This window comes from Saccopteryx bilineata, chromosome 2 (assembly GCF_036850765.1).
Source record: "Saccopteryx bilineata isolate mSacBil1 chromosome 2, mSacBil1_pri_phased_curated, whole genome shotgun sequence".
Lineage (NCBI taxonomy): Eukaryota > Metazoa > Chordata > Mammalia > Chiroptera > Emballonuridae > Saccopteryx > Saccopteryx bilineata.
The window spans coordinates 379,271,521-379,288,456 of NC_089491.1; the positions used below are offsets into that span (position 1 = coordinate 379,271,521).

The 16,936-nt window shown below is 57.3% G+C and overlaps 1 protein-coding gene across 2 annotated transcripts; it reads left to right on the forward strand.

Moving 5' to 3' along the window:
• The first annotated feature begins 272 nt into the window (after positions 1 to 272).
• WFIKKN2 (WAP, follistatin/kazal, immunoglobulin, kunitz and netrin domain containing 2) lies at positions 273 to 11,363 on the forward strand. 2 transcript variants are annotated; one of them, XM_066263972.1, is made up of 2 exons: positions 273 to 377; positions 8,436 to 11,363. In XM_066263972.1, the coding sequence occupies exon 2, from the start codon at positions 8,538 to 8,540 to the stop codon at positions 9,954 to 9,956; it is 1,419 nt and encodes a 472-aa protein (XP_066120069.1). In that variant the 5' UTR covers positions 273 to 377; positions 8,436 to 8,537; the 3' UTR covers positions 9,957 to 11,363. The 2 variants fall into 2 exon arrangements, with proteins under 2 accessions (XP_066120069.1, XP_066120068.1); XM_066263971.1 differs by lacking the exon at positions 273 to 377 and adding an exon at positions 4,842 to 5,424.
• Positions 11,364 to 16,936: the final 5,573 nt, after the last annotated feature.

Sequence of the window (16,936 nt, forward strand, 5' to 3'; positions counted from 1 at the left end):
CTGGCGGGAGGCCATGCCCCTATCTGTAGCGTTCCTACTGGGCCTCCAGGCGTGGAGGAGCGGACACAGGGGCCACCGCCCCCAGCAGAGCAGAGCAGAGCTGTGGAACTGACATCAGCCCCACATCCCCGCCGCCTTCGAGCCTCTTCTCTCCCGTGTTTGTCTTGGCTCAGAGCTGCTTGGGGCTGTGTCAAGCAGATTCCACCAAGGCAAAGCTGGAGGAATCAGGACATGCAATCACAGAGGAGGGAGCTGAAAGGGGCCTCGGGTGGGGATGTGGAGGTGGTCACGCAGTGGATGACAGCAGAGCACAGTGAGAACCCAGGAGTCCCGACTCCCTGCACGGTGTTCAACCCCAGCACCATGGAGCTGCCCAAGTGAGTGAGGGGCCGACATGGGGCTGAAATCCACCCGGCACCTTGACGCCCACCTTTCCAGGGAGGCATTCAAGGGCTTGGCGGTGTCCAGAATTGTGCTGAGCCTGAAGTTGTGGCTCCTCTTCTTGCTTCATAACATATAGATCTGTTCAGACAGCATACTCCAGCTTCCAGAGACTGGGCCCCACCAGCAGGCCCCCCTGGCTCAGGCAAGAGTCTAAAGGAGGCCCTGCTGGCCCAAGGCGCTGGGCCATGCCCCACCACGCCCAACCCCTTAACGCTCAGATCTGGGTTCAGTGCTGCCTCCCCCGGGGCTCAGCGTGGACCCTCCCATGTCCTGCTCTGCACAGATGCCGGTGGGTCACGTGTCCCACAGCTGAAGGCCTCCCCCAGCCGTCCACCTCCACCATCTGCTGAGGCCCCATAATTATTCCGAGGCCCAGTGCCGTCTCACTCGGAGGGGAGAGTTCACAGCGCTGTAATGTAACCCAGGCCCACAGCCACTCGGGCAGGGGGTCCCCAGCTGGGTAATGAGCAGCTGGCTTTATTGAATCCCTGGCTCGGGTTTGACTAATCACGGCCTTTAGCCAAGACAGCCCAGGCCTCCTGGGAACCCATCTGAGCACCCTCACTAAGGCCTCCTCCCCAGAACCCCAATCCCTGCTTCTCAAATCCCTCCACCTCCCCAAATATGCATAAATGACAGGATCAGCACAGGAAGACACCCCCCCCAGGGGGTTGGTCTCTCCCATCCATTTGGGAGAAAGCATTACTTTCTCAGGTCTGGGGTCCCAAAATGGACTGCTGGTTTGGCTTTGCTGGGCTGCCCTCGTGGGGCAAGACTTGCAGCTCCCACCCCCACCCCATCTCCTACACCCCCTGACTTCCCTCTCCTCCCCTTTCTGCAGGCCTGGGCCCCGAGGAGGGAGGGCTTTGGCGGAGAAGGCTGTGTCCCGGGCCAGGCCTTTCCAGGCAGAAGTGGAAGAACCCACCTCCTCGGCTGGCGGGCCACAGACTCCCGCTCAGGCTGCAGGACCCCCCAGGTCATGGCTGAGCAGCAGCCCTCGGCCTCTGTCCCTCCTCACTGCTCCCAGGACCTCACTTGTTCCTCTATGTGCTCTTGCACGCTTGTGTTCTGGCCAAGACTGTGCCTTCTCTCTGACCAAGGACTGCATCCATCTCTCTATGTAACAGAACTTAGCACACAGTAGGTGCTTCAAAAGCATCAAGTCGGAAAAGAGGAAGGAAACGCTTCAAGGGGCAAGAGGTTTGGTCTGCGCATGGATGACAGGGCACTGCGGTGCTGGCGGGGTGCCGCTGTGGGTCTCCGGTCCCCACCACGTGTGTGGCCGGGGTCTCCCGGGGGGAAGAGGCCTGGCCCATTTGGGAAATGGTGTCAGCTCTGCTGTCCTGCCCAGGCCCTAGCTGCTCAGGCATGGTGATGATGAGGGTGAACCTGAGGTCAAGGGTCAACCAGAGTTCACTGTCCCAGCTGCACCTGAACTAGGCCTTGAAACTATCCTGGAGGGTGTGAAGGGTCTGTGGTCCCCCTGCCCTTCAACAGGGGAGCAGGCTGGGGCTTCTCTGAGAGGAAGTCAGAGCCCCACCCTCTCTAATGGAGCTGTGCCCAGTGTCCCTGGGCAGGGTGAAACGCAGGGGACACCCCTGAGGGCAGACACACCCAGCCAAGGCTCCATCCCCCAGAGACCAGCTCTGGCCTGACCGGCAGTGGGAGTGGGCAGCTGAGTCCTCGTTTGTTCCCCGAGGGTTGGTGAGGGTGGGGTCCACGCCGCCCCCCAGGAAGGTTGGAGGGAGACAGAGTCAGACAGAGCCGGTTCAGGGGGCTGCAGGAAGGAGGAGCCCAGGAGGAAGAGACTTCAAAGCACTTCCAGAACAGCTTATGAATAGGCGGGGCTGGCTGCGGCTGGCAGGGGCCCTCCTCCAGCGGGGCCTTCCTCAGGGTGCTGGGGGTTTGGACGGGGCCCTGGGAGAGGAGGCCGCGAGCCCCGGCATCCGGCAGGCCCAGCCTAACCCCTCGGTGACTTGGTTTCCTCTGGCTCACCAGAGCTCACAGCAGCCTCTCCCCGGCACCCTCCTGGGACGGGCCAGAGGGTCAGCTGTGATGATGTCGGTGAAAACCCTGTGTGGGCTCCACGCCCTGATCAGATGTTATTTATTATTCTGAGCTGTGTTTTGGTGGGGGACTTGGAAGGGGCTGATGGAGAGAGATGGAGTTCTAGGGCCCCTTCTTTCCCAATACTGTTCTGAGAGGTCTCAGAGCAGCGTGGCCAGGCGTGGGGCCCTGGGTCAGAGAGGCCTTGGCTCTCCGCAGGACGGGGCTGTGCAAGGGTGTTCTCCATCAACCTGGAGCAGCGGACTAGGAGGTCAGCTGTCCCAGCTTTGCGGCAGGCCCCCTCCCTCCCACCTCCGCTCTGTGTCCCTCCTTCATCCCCTCACCCCCTCTAATGCTCTCAAGCGACTCCCCAGAAACCCTCCTCCTCTCCCTGGGTGCTTGTCCTCTCGTAATGGGGCTATGACATTTTTTTTAAGTCCTGTTTAGAAATGTGTCACCATCCATTTCCCTTTGTGATGTCAAAGGAGGCTGCACAGACCGCATTCGTCCAGCGTGTGCTGGGGCCCCACTCCGAGCAGCTGGAACACGGGTTTATGAAATTACAGAGAATTCAAAGCAGGCGGCATCACCCGCTGTCTGGCTTCATTACTGGGACCGGCCTCGGAGGGAAGTTTATTCCAGTAATTTAGAGGATTAGGATCTGACACCCTTCATTAACTCTTTGACATATGCAGAAAAGACAGATCTTGCAGAATGACCCGCACAACGGGAAGGAATTGGCTCAGGTGCGGGGAAGGCAACACACCACCCGAGAGAGGAAGGGAAAAGGTCTGCAGGGTAGAAACAATGGCCATGCTGCCTTCTCGCAGTCAAATTAGATGGTGACATCTAGCCCTGAGGGGAGAGGGGACCTAGGGAAGGGAGGGCGTGGGTGCAGGACTCAGTTTTCCCATCTGTAAAAAGAGAGCAGGGCTGGGGCCTCCCAGGTCCCTTCTGGCCCTGACAGGTGCTGTGCCCACCTCATCCTGGGGACATAGCAGCTCAGATGCTGCTCCCCAAATCCTTTACAGTTTGAAAAGGTGCCTCTCTCTTTGAGGGATCTGTCTCCCCATCTCTTATCCCCTGAGGATCGACTCACCAAGTCAAGAGCATTTGACTGCCAAAGCACTCAGCCTGTCCCTTTTACGGTGGCATTTTAGATAGGAGCCATTTCCTGCCAAATGGGAGAGAAGCCACCCCCACGCCCACTCCCAGCAGCTTCCGGCCCTTTCTCCAGCCCCCTCCCCAAATACAGCCCCCTTGGTGTGTCGCAGACTTTTTGTCCAGCCTGGAAAAACCAGAGTCTGGGCTGTACCTTGATGGCAGTTCTGACAGATGGGGGTAGGCGGAGCGGGTTCCAGAGGTCCCTGCCCGTCCCCGCGACCCGTGTCCCCATTGCCCGTGTTAACGTGGAGTCACAGAGCTGTGCGACACCAGTGAGTTGTCGGCATCTCTGGGCATCCCTTTCTCCGCTCTACGATGAAGACACAGCTGGTCGTGAGGATTCAATGAGATGGTGCCTACGGAGCGCCTGGCACTTGTGAGGAGCCCAGTATGTATTAGCCATCAGTATTGCTGTCACTGCTTACTGTGGGTGGCCTCGCTCTCGCCGGCCGTGAACCTTCTCCCTTATAAAGTGGGGGGAGACAACTGAAAATTGCCTGACACCCCAAAAGAACTCACGGAATGCAGTCATTGAGCCACACACACAGCAGGGCCGCTGGGCCGCCCAGCGCCGCCCTGAAACGCGCGTGGGTTTCTCGGAGCCACGAGCCTGTCAGTGGAGGAGCGAGGAAAGCGCGCTGTCGCGGCTGCCGGCGAGCCGGAGCATATCTGGTATGCGCGTCCGGAACGATTTGGGGGAGATTCACCGAAGTTGGAACTTGAGACGCATGGTGCCCAAGACAGAGAGATAGGGAGCTGTCCGTGCGCACCCCCCTCCCAAGGAACCTGGTGCTGGGGTGGGAGTCGGCTTTCACAGCACGGCCACCGCTCCGGCCCGCCCTGGAATGGCCGTGAACTTGTTGTTTTTCCACGTCATTTGCTCTCAAATGTACTATCAGGCCGGGTGATGCTAACCCTGCCGCTGCAGGTCCCTCCTTGTAACAAGCGATTGTGTGTTCTTCAGAGGTGGCCCAGGGGAGGAGGGGGACCGGCCGAGGAGGGGGAAAGGGAAACAAACCGCTCCTCTGCAGTGAGCTTGCGTGTCCTGGAGCCAGCTCCCCCCCCCCCCCAAAGCACATGCCATTTCTGGCCCTTGAAGGGGTTAAAGGCCTCCTGGAGTCAAAAACAAGCAGGTGTCCCACCGTGCCAGATACGCCGCCTAAACTGCTTCCAGCTTTTTTTTTCCCCTTCTGCAACAAGTCTGTGATCAGCCACTGGACAGAGGAGCCGGCAGCCTGCCCGTGACAGGCATCAGGTCAGCTCGCTCCCACTCGAGTGGCGCCCAGGACACAGATCAGGGCCAGGCCCCGCCGGGCTCCTCTCCCTGTGCGCTCAGGAGAGGGGCTTTCCTCGCACAGACCTCTCTTCTCTCCGAGGCCGCGCAGAACAGCGGGCTCCGCTGACTCGGTGCAGACAGCCGCGGCAGCCGCAGCCTCCCCAGCAGCCGGGGAGCCTCCTGGGTGGGGGCTGAGTGCAGGTGTCTGCAGCCCCAGAGGAGGAGAAGGCCCCGGGGGGCCCCAGCCCCTGGCAGCGTCGCAGGGGAGGTCTCTGGCCACTGCAGACCACACCATGTGGGCCCTGGGGTGCCACCGGTTCTGGTCCCCCTGGGGGCAGGTGACAGGGCTGCTGCTGCTGCTCGGGGTGCCCCTGAGAGGCCTGGCACTGCCGCCCATCCGCTATTCCCACGCTGGCATCTGCCCCAACGACATGAACCCCAACCTCTGGGTGGATGCGCAGAGCACCTGCAGGCGGGAGTGTGAGACGGACCAGGTGAGTGGGGACCCGGAAGCCTGAGGGAAACTGCACGGGGTGTCAGTGACAAAGAGTGGAAGCCACAGGGTGGAGACAGCTCAGGAGTGCCCTTCAGGGCCCAGGGACGTGAAGTAACTCAGGCCTCAGACCACATGGGGATAAACAGGGTGCGAGGTCTAACTCTGAGGCCCAGAAGCAGAGGTGAGAGCGACATTCAAATTCATCAGGGACTGAGGATCCTCGAATTCTGGGTCTCACGTTTGCTGCAGGCTGCTCTGAGCCAGGCCCATGCCAGGCACATGTGTCAGCAGCCCACTGACAGGTGAGAACAGACACTCAGAATGGTGCAGCGAGCTGCCCAGAGGCCCCTAGCCAGGGATGGGCTTGGAGCCTGCGTCTGTCTCCCAACAAAGCCGAGGCTTCATCTGGCCTCCGGACCATCTTCCAAGGAGTCTGAACTATGACGCTGGGAGCAGACCAGGCTGATACGGCAGGCGGGCAGGAACTGCTCTGAATAGACTCTCTGGGTGACACCTGGGAGGGACACGGACTAAATTTCAGCCTGCCAGATTTCTCGGTCCTCCTTTCCCTCATCAGAGCACCCTGTAGCAAACAGGGCAGGCCTGGTTCAAGGGCAATTCTTGCCCAGCTCCTGAGTCCATGGTCATTCCTGCCACTCTGCCCAGCAGTTAAGAGCCTGCTGGTACCTGGCACCTGCCTGGGCAAAGGCACTTCCTGCCAGCTTGGCCAGCTCCTGGGGCTCAGGGCTGGGCTGGACATCACCAGGGAACATGAGAGACCCTGGTGCTCCATCTGCCAAACTCATATAACCTATAGGAGAGCACAGGATCCCTTGGAGAGATTTCTGCCTCTGCCTCACAGTGCCCAGGGGATAATTCTCAGGCTTCCCAAGCCCGGTGCTGCCAGTGAGCAGTTGGTTGTGTGGAGAGAAGGGAAGATAAAGAGTGTGTGTGTGTGTGGGGGGGGGGGGCAGAGCGTTTCCATGTCGCTGACGTCGTGCCCTCAGTTGATCACATTTGATCAATTAGGGGACAGCAAGACTCTGGCTGATGTCATGTGCCTTGGAAAGAAGACACCTGTGTGGGGCTGGGGACTCAGACAGTTTATGGGTACATTCTGGGCCTTTAAGGAAAACTAAGGTCTAAGAATTCCCTCTAGATGGCTCATGCCCCAAAATACCCTCCCCGTGGTCCCTGAGGACCCAGCCTTTCCTGGACCTCTGAGTTCTGCCGAGCTTCCAGGGCCAGAGCCTCTTAGAGACCGGAATGGCCCTCTGGCCACAGAGCAGGTTGTCCTGCATACCCCCAGGTCCCCTCCTGTGTCCAAGCCCCCACTGGGTCTTTCTCCTTTCTCCTTCAGATCCCAGCTCTGAGAGCTGCCCATCCCTGTCCCAAAGCCTCCCTGGTGCAGCCTAGAAGCCTATGCCAAGCAAGGGCTGCAAAACAAAGTCCTCATTCTGAGCCGAGAGGGGGAAAACAGTAAACAAGTCAGGCAGGCGGGCTCGCACAGCCCGGGTGGGGGTTCTTTCCCCCTCTTAGCTGATGTGGAATGTCAGAGGCTGAAAGAAAAGTCCGGGCCGCAAGAGGCCAGGCCTAGTGGGGAGTAATTCAAAGAGCTACTACCAGGCAGGATTAGGAGCGGTGCCCGCCGGCCCAGTGGGTATGATGTGTTATTGTCGAAAACACCACGTGAAATTTTTGTTTGCGTCCACCCGGAGCGTGCTGCTAATTTCGAGGAATTAAACTAATGCCTTATGTGGCTCCACAAAGAATCGAGGGAATTACAACCGTGAAAGTCCTCTGACGGCCTTGCTGACCTTTGCCACCCAAGGGGACATTTTCCCTTGTTGATTTATTTCCCCATGAAATGTCCCCCACGTGGGAACTGGGCACCAGGGTCTGGCGCAGTGCACGGTGGCGGGCCGGGCGTCCTGGGCCTGTCCCGCCTGCCCCTCCTCTTGACTTTGGATGAGCGTGAGCCCTCATCACGTAGAGCCCACAGCTTCTAAAGTGCATGTGGACAGCCCCAAACATCTGCCCCAGCGGTGTCCCACCCTTCCTTCTCGAGGTTTGGTCTGACCTCTTCCATTCGACCGGAGCAGCCTCACCCCAGTGGAAAAAAGACAAAAGGCATTTGTTCCCCCCTAGAACTTCTCTGGGGTTGCTACATGATATACGTGATAGAGAAGGAAAAAAACTTCATTTTAGAATTCCCTCCACCTGGAGCTTGAAGCCCCTTTCTTCCTTCCATGTCCCAGCCCTGTGCACTGGGCGTCACCTCTCTGAGGCTCTGGATTCTCACCTGTAAAACTGTAGTAAGGCCTGACCAGGCGGTGGGGCAGTGGATAGAGCACCGACCTGCGACGCTGAGGACCCAGGTTTGAAACCCCAAGGTCAACAGCTTGAGCTTGGGTTGCTGGCTTGAGCGTGGGATCATAAACATGACCCATGGTTGCTGGCTTGAGCCCAAAGGTTGCTGACTTAAAGCCCAAGGTCACTGGCTTGAGCAAGGAGTCACTGGGTCAGCTGGAGCCCCCTGGGCAAGGCACATATGGGAAAGCAATAAATGAACAACTAAGGAGCTGTAGCTATGAGTTGATGCTGCTCATCTCTCTCCCTTCCTGTCTGTCTCTCCCTGTCTGTCTGTCTCTCAATCTCTCTTTCTCACTAAAAAAAGTAAAATTGTAGCAAGAGAAAGTCCCCTCTGAGAGGGATGTGGCTGACTACTTCTCACACTACTGGCTGTGTGGCCTTGGGTAAGTTACCTAACCTCTCTGTTCCTCAGTTATCACCATCTGAGAAATGAGGAAAATAGTATATCCAGCTAATGCTGATAGGCTTGCGATGAGCATTAAATAAGTTGGCAAATATAAACATTTTTAGAAGAGGGTCTGGCAAGTAAACAGTAAGTGTTCTGTCCACATAGCTATTATTAGCAAAAACATTTTACTCGCGATAGAGGAACAGGTATTAGCTCCCCGCTCAGGCCTCTGATCTGGCTCTCTCCAGGAGTGCGAAACCTACGAGAAGTGCTGCCCCAACGTGTGTGGGACCAAGAGCTGCGTGGCAGCCCGCTACCTGGACGTGAAGGGGAGGAAGGGCCCGGTGGGCATGCCCAAGGAGGCCACGTGCGACCACTTCATGTGTCTGCAGCAGGGCTCCGAGTGCGACATCTGGGACGGCCAGCCCGTGTGCAAGTGCAAGGACCGCTGTGAGAAGGAGCCCAGTTTCACCTGCGCCTCGGACGGCCTCACCTACTACAACCGCTGCTACATGGACGCCGAGGCCTGCTCCAAGGGCATCACCTTGGTCGTCGTCACCTGCCGTTACCACTTCACCTGGCCCAACACCAGCCCCCCGCCTCCGGAGACCACCGCGCACCCCACCACAGCTTCCCCGGAGACCCCTGGGCTGGACGTGGCCGCCCCAGCTCTGCTCAACCACCCCGTGCACCAGTCGGTCACCGTGGGCGAGACCGTGAGCTTCCTCTGCGACGTGGCCGGCCGGCCCCGGCCCGACGTCACCTGGGAGAAGCAGCTGGAGGATCGGGAGAACGTGGTCATGGGGCCCAACCACGTGCGCGGCAACGTGGTGGTCACCAACATCGCGCAGCTGGTCATCTACAACGCGCAGCTGCAGGACGCGGGCATCTACACCTGTATGGCCCGCAACGCGGCCGGCGTGCTGCGCGCCGACTTCCCGCTGTCGGTGGTCCGGGCGGGCCAGGCGGCCGCCACGGCGGACAGCGGCCCCAACGGCACGGCCTTCCCCGCGGCCGAGTGCCTGCAGCCCCCCGACAGCGAGGACTGCGGCGAGGAGCAGACCCGCTGGCACTTCGATGCCCAGGCCAACAACTGCCTCACCTTCACCTTCGGCCACTGCCACCGCAACCGCAACCACTTCGAGACCTACGAGGCGTGCGTGCGGGCCTGCCTGCGGGGCCCGCGGGCCGTGTGCGCCCTGCCCGCCCTGCAGGGGCCCTGCAAGGCCTACGCGCCGCGCTGGGCCTACAACGGCCCGGCCGGCCAGTGCCAGTCCTTCGTGTACGGCGGCTGCGAGGGCAACGGCAACAACTTCGAGAGCCGCGAGGCCTGCGAGGAGGCCTGCCCCTTCCCCTGGGGCGGCCCGCGCTGCCCGGCCTGCAAGCCCAGGCAGAAGCTCGTCACCAGCTTCTGTCGCAGCGACTTCGTCATCCTGGGCCGCGTTTCCGAGCTGACCGAGGAGCCCGACTCGGGCCGCGCCCTGGTGACCGTGGACGAGGTCCTGAAGGACGAGAAGATGGGCCTCAAGTTCCTGGGACGGGAGCCGCTGGAGGTGACTCTGCTCCACGTGGACTGGACCTGCCCCTGCCCCAATGTGACGGTGGGCGAGACGCCGCTCATCATCATGGGGGAAGTGGACGGCGGCATGGCCATGCTCAGGCCCGACAGCTTCGTGGGGCCGTCCAGCACCCGGCGGGTTCGGAAGCTGCGCGAGGTCGTGCACAAGAAGACCTGCGACGTCCTCAAGGAGTTCCCGGGCTCACACTGAAGCCCCCCCTGCCCCCGCCGTGTCCCTTCCCCACCTACCCACCCTGACGCCCCTCAGTTAGCAAACTGGGCAAGGTCTGATTCGACAGCTTAGGCCAGCAGAGGAGGAGCAGTCAGAGAAAGCCACCAGAGGATCTTAGATCAACTTCTATTCTTTGGGTTCAGTAAGGGGCTCATATCTTGTTTAGCCGAGGGGGACAAAAGGAGAAGTCAATAGACACTTCCGAATTATTCCTGACGACCAATCTGCGTGGGCATTATTCTTCTTGCTTTGCTGGCCACCCTTTTCCCGTGGCCCTCCCTGCTGCCCTTCCCCCAGCCAGCCTCCCAGCCAGGGTTCTAGACATGGCGGCTGCAAGGTGGTCCCAGGAATCATGGGATGAGTTTGTTTGTGAAAGGGGTAGGTGAGAAGAGAAAGGAGGGTCCAGAGGCTCATGGGACAAATTCCCCACAGCTGCCTAGACCACTCTGAGCAGAGGCCACTTTGTCCTCGGGGCTCATGGGCAGTGGGAAGCAGGTGGCATGGTCCAGCCCCGCACACAGCTTGCCCTGAGCGGAGGCTCCTCGCCGGGTGCCCTTGGGCCGTGGTCAGTCTGCACCTCGGTCAGGTTGGCCTTGCGGTCTCTGAGGCCACCAGCAGAAGACACGTTTCTCATGCTTCATCTCCTTGGCTTTGTTGATTGGTTTAATGTTTTTTTTTGATTTATGAATTCAGTTCTGTTCAGTCCAACTCGAACATTTACTGAACATTTCCTGGGTGCCAGGTGCTAGGATCACAAAGAGCGGTTAGTCACTGCCCAGCTCACAGTGACTGAAACACAAAAGTCCAGATCCAGGGGTTCCCCCAGCGGCAGACCCTTGGCTGCCCCACCTCCCCCACCCCCAGCTGTCAAATGGTTTCATTTGACAGTCAGTGTGCTTTCATCTGTCACTGGCCTCCTCGGACATAGAGCAGATAGAAGCCCCAGGACCTGTTTTGGTAGGAAGAGAAAAAAGGAAGAGGAAAAGCAGGCAGGGAAGGAGGCTGGGGACCCAACGGGAAGGGAGGGAGGAGGGGAGGCAGGCTGCAGAACAGAAGGAATGCTGCTCGATACTCCCATCTGGTGGTAGCCTCAGGAACCGCGGGGACCTACACAGAGGTTCTGTGTGGGGTCTGGGATGCCAGGTTTGGGGATGTGGCAGCTTGTTGGTGATTTTAGTTTTTGGACTTCCTGTGCAGGTCCAGCCACCCACCGCTAGATAAAGGATTTGGAAAACCCACTGTCAGCTCTGCCGCTGCCCCCCAGTCCCTCCTCAGCCCTTCATTCTACCCAACCCCTCCAAAACTGAAGGTCATGGTGGGGTGTCCTTGTTTCTTCCTCAGTCGTAGGGAGGAAGACAGCAATTAAAAGCTCATAGTATCAACAGGCCTTCTGTGTGATTCCTTAGTGCTAATGTGTGTGGGTGCATATGTGTGTGTGTGTGTTTGTGTGGTAGGGAGAGAGTGGGTGGTGTCATTGGCTTTGGTGACCATGCAGGAGGGAAGTCTGGCTGATGGGACCATATTTGGGTGACAGAGAGATGCTGCTAATATTTGGCCCACTTTGCAGCTCTGAGGGTCCTTACCTGTGGTGCTCACAAGAGCTCTGTACACTTCGGTCAAGTTGGCTCTGGCACTCGGGCCCGGTGACCTTCCGAAGAGCACAGAGGCAGGAAGGTGTGGGGCTTAGGCCAGGTGTTTTGACTTGGATCTCAGCCCCTCACCCCATCATGACAGCATGGTGGACCAGAGGCAGGTAAAGGGAACAGAAATGGGGTGGGGAGGGGCAGGTTGCCAGCCGCGACTCCCTAGGAGACCTCTGGGTGAGGGTGAAGCCTGGTCCCCAAGCCCTCTGTGTGCTCAGAGCATGTGGCTCTCAGTTCCTAGGACTGGGAGCCAAGTAAGCACGAGGGACACCTGTCCCCTGCCCATGCCCCTTGGTCTTCCTGGGCCATAGCCCCGAGGAAGAATCCAGGCTCAGCCCAGCCCAGCCCTCCTTAGAGATAATTCCCTGCACTAAGGAGGGGCCTGGGCAGAGAAGGTAAGCAGCTTCCTGAGAGAGAAGAGAGGCAACTTCTCAGGTTGTTACCGGAAAAATGCTGAGCATAAAACTTAGCCATCAGAAGGTGCAAGCGCCAGCCATAAGCCCCTCCGTGCTCAGGTCCAGGAACTAGGGAGGTGAGGACTCAACTCCTCACCCACCTCTGGGGTTTGGAGACATTCTGTAGCATATGCTCATAGGCCGAAGTGCCCCAGTAAATGTCACATGACCTTAGAGCCTGAGAAGGTGAGTGTTGACATGTTGGCACCTGTCACCTCCCCATATCCCCCCAACACTGGCACAGCTATGGGGCCTGAGCCTGTAGCTACCTGGTGGAGACATGAGGTTCAGAGGGGTCTGATCTCTGGGCTCCCCCTCGCCAGCTCACTGCCCACCCACAGCCCCACACCTGGGATCACCGCCACTCTACAGCCCCAGCCTGGCAGAGCTGGCAGAAGCCCAGCCTGTGGAGTCAGACACCCCTTGGTCAGAATCTGTGCTCAGACACTTCTCTGCTGTCTCTCTGAGCCTCAGCATCCTGGTCTGTAAAACAGAGGGTAGTAAGAGCTCTTTCTAGAGACTTGGGGAGCTCAACTTTTTTCATTTTGTCAAACAGTAAAGCTTAGGAAACGGAGCCAGGCACCGATGTCCGGCCCTGGGCCCTCAGCAGCACGCTGGCTAAGAATAGGCTCCAGGACCCAGAGCCTCCCCTTGTCCTTCTGGGTCTCGGCTCCTGCAGTTCCAGTGACCACACAGCTTCAAGTTCAAATATCCTATTCTACTGCTCACAGAGTCATCCAAACTGATCACCCCACACAGGCTGATTCGGGATTCAGAAAGCAGGGGCACGCAGGGCATGAATGACCGAGAATCTGCTATGACTTCGGACACGGCATTTCTTGTTCTAGCCTTGAAACCAGGCCCGAGTCTCTGGCCTCTGGCAAGGCCTTACACAGTACCTGGTATCCAGTAGGTGTTTGGCAAAGGCCGAACTGGACAGTCAGGGCCTGGTTGCCAGGGAACCCACCCTGTCTGGGAAACCTGCCCCAACCTGGGCCGCCGGACCTATGGGGACCGGGTCCTCCTTCAGGCCTGAGGCCAGAATCACCTGCTTCCTGCACTGGTCACTTCCCCACTCCTCGCATCTGTAGCCCCCGCCCCCATCCTAGTCCATCTCTCTGTTTGCCTCTCCAGAGCCCTGGTCAGGCGCCGCCGTCTCCAGACCAGCCCCAAAGCCTCTGGAGCAGGACAGCTTGGCTTTTTCCACCCTCCGCCTCTCCTGGCCTCCTAGGACACTTTGCTCTATTGTCTGGGCAGCTGCTCCATAGTCTGATGTCACCCCCCGGACAGTGGGGCTGAAGAGCAAGGACCAGCGGCAGAAACTGTTGAGGAAAGGAACTGAATAAATATATAGCCACGTGGTGATTTCCTTCGGCTAGGAGAGCGCCCGGTGTCCAACTGTCCTGTTAGAACACCAACACTGAGTGGGCACTTACTATGTGACAGGCACTGGACATTGTGTCTTCTCGTCTCCATCACAACTCTATGAGACAAGATGCTATTTTGCAAGTGGGGAAACTGAGGCAGGAGATAGGACCCTTGCCCACAATCACCCAGCTGCAAACGGGCATAGCCGAGTATTGAACCTAGGCATTGACTTCAGAGTTCTTAATGTTCATGTTACACTATTTCTCCCAGTGTGTACACACACACACACACACACACACACACACACATACACATACAAACACACACAGTAGGCTGGGCAATGTGGAATCCCAGCAGAACCCCAAAGAGCTCCAAAGAGCCTGCCTCTGTCAGCGGCACACACAGCACCCCTGGGCTGTCTTCTGACCTTTCCATGTGACGTGGTATTTCTATCACACACATAGCAGCCATGGCCTAGATTCTTGTGTGAGACATCAGCCTTATGCCTACTCATCCTTCAGGACGCTGCTCCTGGGGGAAGCCTCGGCGCTCCCAGGCTCTACAAACGCCCCTCTACAAGTCCTGGCTCCCTCTGGGTTTGCACTGACCCCGAGCCGAGCCGGCCTCGCTGCTCAGGGGCTCAGGCAGGTTTGTGGGCGCATCGCACACAGCCCATGACAGATTCACTGAAGGGCCCCGGGACTGAGGGTCGGTGGGGTGCGGCTCGATGCAAGGTGGTGCAGGGGCCTCTCTGGGGTCTCCCCACCCTTCCCCAGCACCGGGTCCTGATCCCACCTCCTTCGCCGCCCACCTCCCCAAGGAGTCCGATGTCTTACTCCTGCTCTGGGAATGTGTGATTAATATAGGCAGGCTAGGTGGCAGGGCTCCTAGGTTCTATTTTTGGCTGTGGCCTCATTCTGGAATGTGCCCCAAAGTCAAGTGACACTCCCCTCTCTGGCTGGGTCAGGAGGGAGGAAGAATAGCTCTCTGACTGGCCGTCGCCTAAGGGAGAGGGTTGGGCTGGCAGGTAGGCAAGCTGACCGGCCCTCTCCTCCCACCTCCTGGGCTGCTGACTGCTGACCCTCCCAGCCCTTCTCTCTCAGGGTCGGGTTGGAGTCCCTGTGTCCACATCCCAAACTGCCCCGGGACATGCAACTCGGCCATCCGGGTCTGCAGCAGCACCCTGGCCACTCTCAATGAGGAGAAAACGGGACTCAGCTCCACCACGTCCCAGACTGGACCCTCCTGAAGCATGTCTGTTGGGGTGAATGGAATGCTTGGGTGTTTCTTGGCCTTTTCAAGTCTTGAAAACCTTGTCAGACACCTGACGGGCTTACGGTGTCCCCATCCTGATTGTGTGTCTGTGTCTTCTGTCTTCCTGTGAGGGACGCATTTGGTTCTTGTCAGAGGATGGTGGTGGTTCTGTCCTCTTTTCCCGTGGGTACCAGGAAGCAGAGAGGGGCCCAGCAAGGACCCGCAGTGGGGGAGAAGCACGGTGTCAGAGAGAGGGAACAGACACTGGAGTGCGAACAACGCTGAGTCAGGCACGGTACACATGTTGTCCAGCTTAACTGCACAACCCTCTTCAAGCTAGATTTTACCGCCTTACCATGTATCCCGCCCGGGCTAAAACGTCCAGGAGGGCAAAGACAATGGGTGCTTTGGTCACTGCCCTATACCCAGCATAAGGCCTGACCTCAGAGGGTGCTGGATAGATATTTGTGGAATGAATGGCTGCATGAATGAAGGAAGCCCTATAGACTTTATGGAGGAAGTCTGTAACCTCACAAGTATTATTGTTCGTGCTGAATCTTAGACTCTCGATGTTTAAAGGAAACATGCCTTATGACCTTGGGTCATAGGGCTAATCAGTGACAGAGCCACGATTCACACCCGAGTCTGTCTGATTTCAGTGCCTATATTCTCTCCAGGGTGACATACATATTTTAATCACGGCAGTTAAAGACCGAGGACCCCAAATGGCAGGTCTCTGAACACTCGTAACTGCCGCTTCTGCCTGGTCTCTGGCCTCTGGCCACAAGGCTTTACAGAAAGGTTATAAGGCTGCTCTCTCCATACAGCTAGTATTGAATTCCTACAAATAAACTCAAATGAAATAAAATTTAAACATTTAGCTTCTCAGTCTCACTAGCTGTGCTACATTGTAAGGACCACATTTCATGTAGTTAGCGGCTACCATATTGGACAACACAAACATAGACCACAGTGTGTCCGTAAAGTCATGGTGCACTTTTGACCTGTCACAGAAAAGCAACAAAGGTGATAGAAATGTGAAATCTGCACCAAATGAAAGGAAAACTCTCCCAGTTTCATACCTAGTCAGTGCAGTTCGATGTGGGCTCACGCACAGATTTTTTAGGGCTCCTTAGATAGCTATCCCGTATAGCCTCTACAGACTCATCACTGACTGATGGCCTACCAGAACGGGGTTTCTCCACCAAACTGCCGGTTTCCTTCAACTGCTTAACCCACCGAGTAATGTTATTCCTATGTGGTGGTGCTTCGTTATAAACGCACCAATGCTTATGTTGCACTGTGGTCACGGGTTTGAATTTAGCCACAGAACACATTGGACTTTCCTCTGTACCATCCACATCTCTACTGGCATGGCCGTGGGCTGCTCCACTGTATACACAGTGTTATTTCATCATCTACGCATGTGCACATGCTGCCACATCATGCTACAGAAACTGGGAGGGTTTTCCTTTTATTTGGTGCAGATTTCACATTTCTATCATCTTTTGTTGCTTTCCTGTGACCGGTCAAAAGTGCACCATGACTTTACGGACACACTGTATTTCTGTCATCACAGCAAATTCTGTTGAACAGCTCTGTTATAAAGGATGAACCAGTAATTCTTGTCTTCTCTGGCAGAGGGCTTTATGTAAGGGTATTGGGGGAGGGGTCCTGAAGGGGGGAGCTATCCATATGGCCTTTAGCTCCAAGCGCCTGTCCTGACAAAGACTCGGGACTCTCACATCTTTAGGCAGTTGCTGGTTTTGGTCTCATTGGCTCCATTGCTGCCACAAGGGGCTCTTGGAATCACCCCGCTGTCTCTGGACAGCAATCTCAGCTTCAAAATTCCCTCATCTTTTTTCCCTAGAAGGCTAACAGGCCTTCACACAAATTCAGTTCTTGATGGCTTTTTTCAATATCCCCGAGTTCCTAGAGGCATGCAGATTAGTCTACCCACCCAGCCCCAACAGTCATGGCGCACAGAGGAGATGAGTGTACCAAACTTGAAGCTAAACATGAGGGAGAGAGGTTGCTGATAGGAAGGTGACAGTAGGGACTAGGAACTAAGTCCTCTCCGGGCATGGCACAGTACCCATGACAGCTGCAGGAGTCATGGTGTACCAGGGGGCAGTTACTCAACAACTCTTCAGAGACATCATGGTGCAGCTAGCATCTTGTTTCCTGCATGGATGTGCTCACTAAAGGGTCTAAGAATTATTTTATGGTCATTGCTCCA

Bases quoted from the DNA above. Each gene is read 5' to 3' on its own strand.
- WFIKKN2 (XM_066263971.1), top strand. From the start codon at position 5,224: ATGTGGGCCCTGGGGTGCCACCGGTTCTGGTCCCCCTGGGGGCAGGTG. The intron at 5,425-8,435 runs GTGAGTGGGGAC...GGCTCTCTCCAG, and splicing joins GGGAGTGTGAGACGGACCAG to GAGTGCGAAACCTACGAGAA.